General features: G+C 37.6%; 1 protein-coding gene across 1 annotated transcript; it reads left to right on the top strand.

Annotated features, from left to right (window-relative positions):
• Positions 1–394: 394 nt before the first annotated feature.
• gh1 (growth hormone 1) lies at positions 395–4427 on the top strand. Its single transcript, XM_022666735.2, has 5 exons — positions 395–459; positions 2490–2629; positions 2748–2864; positions 3021–3152; positions 3636–4427. The coding sequence occupies exons 1-5, from the start codon at positions 450–452 to the stop codon at positions 3840–3842; spliced, it is 606 nt and encodes a 201-aa protein (XP_022522456.1). The 5' UTR covers positions 395–449; the 3' UTR covers positions 3843–4427.
• Positions 4428–5134: the final 707 nt, after the last annotated feature.

Below are 5134 nucleotides of genomic sequence, written 5' to 3'. Positions count from 1 at the left end.
ATCTTTCTTTAAAAAAGGCATTTCATGAAAAAACCTTCAACCTTTCTCTCATTTATTAACTACATTTTCCATTTCAGTCAAATTCAGACTCAACATTCTGGTGTGTAATGTGGCGGCACTTCTCAGTGCAGGTGCAGATGTACTGTCCACTGTGTATGCTTTCAGTTTGACACAAATTGGCCAAGTTCTTTCAAGCCATTCGTCCAGCACCATCCCTCCTCACGTCATGGAAACGGTCGAATGCAAAAATGACAAAAAACATATGCCAGTTTTATATGTATACTAATACATATGAATAAAGCAAACATTGTTGTGGCAAGTGTCATGTTGCTCATACAGATGCATTTAAACAAGCTCTGCTCACATATAAATATCAGCAAACCAGAACGAGAGACACAACCCCTCACCAGCTTTAAACTGAGAGACTTCTGATCTGACTTCTGAGCAACATGGCTAAAGGTAAGGTCTTCACTTTTGAAGGGTACACTGACATAGGGGTTGGCCCTAAAATAATATCACAACTAAGTATCTTAGGATAAGGCTCATTATTATACCAATATACTTCTGTAACAAAATATGTTTGTTTTTTATAATAATACATTTTTTTTTACTTATCAGAATACCAGAATATTAACAGATAAACGTCAAACATAAACAGGACAGATTGCGGCTATTACCACAATATAGACTTTTAATTTTTTTTACATTTTGATGATGTTTGTGTGTCACAATATGACAGAGCACACTGCCACATTGAAGATGTTGTAATGTTGTTTTTTTATTCTTTTGAAGTGGAAACCATTTTAAAAAATGTGATGTCAAATGCTTTGGGTTTCTTTTTCCCCCTGTGGTACGACCAGATAGATAAAATGTATTCTTTTTTAATGATTAATGAATTATTTTTAATCTCTCTTCATCCTTTAGGTTTATTGTGCCTTTATGATTAACATATGCATGATCTCTATTCAGGTATTTTAGATTGTAGTTAATTCTGTAATGCAGTCTGTGCTAAAACATGATTTGTAACAATCTGTGAAAGAGCCAAAGTGTAGTGCTATGTGTACATCAATCAGCCATAACTTTATCTGACACTAAAGACTAGTGATGTCAGTAACGCGTTACTTAGTACTCTAATCTGACCCTTTAATAATCTAACGCGTTACTATTTCCAATCCAGTAATCAGATTAAAGTTACTTATTTAAGTCACTGTGCGTTACTCTCTCTCTCTTTCTCCACCTCATCTCCTCCACACACACACACACACACACACACACACACCGCTCCCTTACCCATTCCCCCTCCGCTCTTCCCCAATCACACGCGTCTCGCTTTCTCCCCTGTCTCTCTCTCTCGCGCTCGGCGTGTCTTTAGTTTCCACCCGTTTTCGTTTTTCGCCAGTTCTCGAAGCCCCCTATCTCTTTATAAAGGCGTTTTTTTTGCGGCCGCGTCCCAATTCACTAGCCAGGGCAGAGGAGAGCATTTAAAGATTTTACACCTCACGTTATTGGAAGTTCACTGTGGCGCAGAGCGCACACACCGTAAAGACAAGAAAAGTTCCGGTGCTTTAAATGAACACTGTCAGAATTAAATCCTTCTCAGTAGTTGGGTCCAGTATGACACCACCTCCCTTTGGAGTATTGGCAAAACTGGTTATAGTTTTTTATGTTAAGGCGGCGCCGCGGCGGGAGGTGGTGTCTGCAGCTGCTGAAAGTAACTAATAAAGTAACTTGTAAAGTAACTTAGTTACTTTTAAAATCAAGTAATCCATAAAGTAACTAAGTTACTTTTTAAAGGAGTAATCAGTAATTGGATTACTTTTTCAAAGTAACTATACCATCACTGCTAAAGACTAGTAAAGGCAGATCCATTGAAACCAGTGCACCAGTTGCCCCTTCTTGGAGCACTTTTAATAGGTACTGAGCTGCACACCAGAAACATCTTACAAAACCTGTCTTATGTTCTGACCCAATTATTTGGCCATCACAATCTAGTTTTGGTCAAAGATTCTGTTGCATTTTGTTTTTTTTGTCCTGCTTTCAACACATCCCGCTTCCAAAGAACTTTCTGTTCACTCGCTGCCTAGTATATAGTTCCCACCCTGCAATAGGGTAACCAGAGAATTAGAATTGTTTACTTCACCAGTCAGTGGTTTAAAAGTTTTGGTAAAATGTCTAAATTATTATGAAAATTAGATATTAGTTTAAATAATAACATTAATAGCAGTGATGTAGAGGCCTGCAAAAAGACACACACACACCGATTTGACGATTTCAGCATCTTAAATTCACCTGACGGCATGTGTTTGGACTGTGGGAAGACATGAGACAGCGCTATCCAGCGATATATTAGAGTCTGTATAAATACATAAGTAAATTTCAAGGACAAAATGTAACAAATCATTAGAAACCAATCAGTTATTATTAGAAATCTCTATTAATTCCAGTGCAAATATGAAAGTAACCATAAAAATGTTTCCATCATTTTAAAGGGTTGATGCTGCTCTCTGTTGTGGTGGCTACTCTATACGTAAGCCAAGGCTCAACCTCTGAGAATCAGCGGCTCTTCAACAACGCAGTCATCCGGGTGCAACACCTTCATCAGCTGGCTGCCAAGATGATAACTGATTTCGTAAAACTCCTTTAATCTTTTTGCTAATAATAATAATAATAATGAAACTTTTATCTTTGTAAAAATCACACAGACCTCATACAGCAGCGATTTAACTGATTTTGTTGCCATTTTAAAGGAGGAACGTCTGCTACCTGATGAACGCAGACAGCTGAGCAAGATTTTCCCCCTGTCCTTCTGCAACTCTGACTCCATTGAAGCCCCCACTGGCAAGGATGAGACCCAGAAAAGCTCTGTAAGATCATTTAAAAGAAAATGATATGAATTAGTAACAGAACTCTATCTCATTTAATAAAGTCAATACAATTTTTTACTTAAATTATTACCTAATGCTGAGGAACCTAAACTAATGTTAACTTACCAAAGCTTTAAATTTACACTGTGTTAAAAGGTTCTGCAATTGCTTTACATCTCATACCGCCTGATCGAGTCTTGGGAGCACCCCAGCAGGAACCTCGGAAACCTTAACCAGATTACAGAGAAGCTGGCTGACCTGAAATTGGGCATCAGTGTGCTTATTGACGTAAGTAAACAGAAAGAGAATTAAATACACCAATTACGTTGTCGTAAACTTACACTCCGAAAAAAGGGTTCTTCCGTTGTTTTTGCAAAGATTGGAATTTACGAAACTAAAGAAATTTGCATTGCAGTGTAAAATGTGTGGTTTTGCATACATTGTGTCAGGCCCGTTTAACACTGACTTTTTACATGCTTATTTGATGAGGATCTTTTTGAACACTCATGAATAAAAAAAAGGGCATAGGGCAAACTGTCTATCAAATAAAAAACTTTAATAATTTAGTAAACAGCACTTAAGTGCACGGTAGTTACTGAGACAAAGGATTTTAGAAATGTCTGTATTTTGAACATATGTTTTTTTATATGGATTAGGGTTAAGGTTCGTTAACATATTGACAGAACTGCAAACAATGTGATCTCTTCTTTAAAGATTGTTTGATGGGTGTGTTAGCTCCAGAGCTTTTGTGACTCTGTATAAACTCTACAGGGATGTCAGGATGGCCAACTCACCGTGAATGACGTGAATGACTCCCTGCCCCTACCGTTTGAAGACTTTTACCAGACCTTGGGCGAAAGCGACCTCAGAAAGAGCTTCCGTCTGCTGGCCTGCTTCAAGAAGGACATGCACAAGGTGGAAACCTATCTGAGGGTGGCCAACTGCAGGAGGTCCCTTGATTCTAACTGCACCCTGTAGGGGACAAGAAAGATGCGATTATCCACAGCCTGTGATCTGCTTGCCTTTTTGAAACTTTTTGAAATCTAAATTTGGACCAGCTGCAAAAGCCAGTTAATTAAAACTGCGGTCAGGTGTGGCTAATGTACTTGTCTCTACAGAGTTTCTTCTCTAATATATCTCTGTATTTATTTTGCTTGCCAAAGAAAACCCATGCATTCATGAGTAAGATTCATTAGTAAATGTCATTTTTTTCTGTCTCTGCAACTGAGGTTGGAAATGGGACATATTTCAGAGTGGTGCTATGCAAATATGCCTTTAAAAGAATATATTTTACTTGATTTACTGGATATAGTTTTTTGGTTGTTAATTAGAAAATTGTTGAATATAAAGACAAAAAAGGTTTATTAAAAGGAAATTAAACAATATTAACTTTGGTTGAATGAAAAAGTTCCGGTGTAAATGTGAAACACATATAGCATTTATTTTTAAATTAAAGGTTTTATTCTTAACTTAAAAATTACCTCCAACTATTCTTATGTATAATGCTTTGTGCTGCTGTGTTTATGATTTTCCAATAAAGCTGTTCTCTGTAGTATATCATAATATTTGTGACTTTTTTTTGCAAAGGCTTCTGGCAAAATACATAGACACAATCTAGCATGTTCTTCCACTGACTGACAGAAGCCAGCTATCTGCATTTTTATTAATAATAGAGACTGGCAGGTTCAGCACCATGGTCCAATGGGTGGGGGATAGATTGAATAAAAGTGCAGCACATGTTTTAAGCTTTTATGGAAACCAATGGGAATAAGAAAATGATCATTTTAAAGGTAAGACCAAGGGCATTGGCCACAGCTGCTTTCTCCACTATCTGATCTGATTTAATTTGATAAAAGTGGGAAAGTACTTAGATCATCTGCTTGTGCTGAGCAATGATGCAACATCATAACCAGGGCCGCCGCTCTGCATACGCAGACAACGCAGCCAGCGTTAGGCCTCAACCATTTTGCAGTTGCAGGGAGCCAAATTGACTGAGAATGAAATGTGTTGACATTATTAAATTTAAATTTAAAACCCAATGTGAATTATTTATGATACGCTCATCTTTTTTGTCTTTAAACATTGCATGGGGCACCTACTCTACTACTTAAAAGCGGCACGTTATTATTTTTGTGCATAATATAATGCCCCCACCCCTATTGCCTGAAATGGCACGGCTCGGTTTGCTCTGTTGGTTGTTGCCAGATGTGACATTTTCCAGTCAAATAAATAATCAAAAAATGCATGGAGGCGCTAAATCTTGCGCATGT

Source organism: Astyanax mexicanus, chromosome 3 (assembly GCF_023375975.1).
Source record: "Astyanax mexicanus isolate ESR-SI-001 chromosome 3, AstMex3_surface, whole genome shotgun sequence".
Classification (NCBI taxonomy): domain Eukaryota; kingdom Metazoa; phylum Chordata; class Actinopteri; order Characiformes; family Acestrorhamphidae; genus Astyanax; species Astyanax mexicanus.
This window is presented reverse-complemented; position numbering and strand designations above follow the sequence as displayed.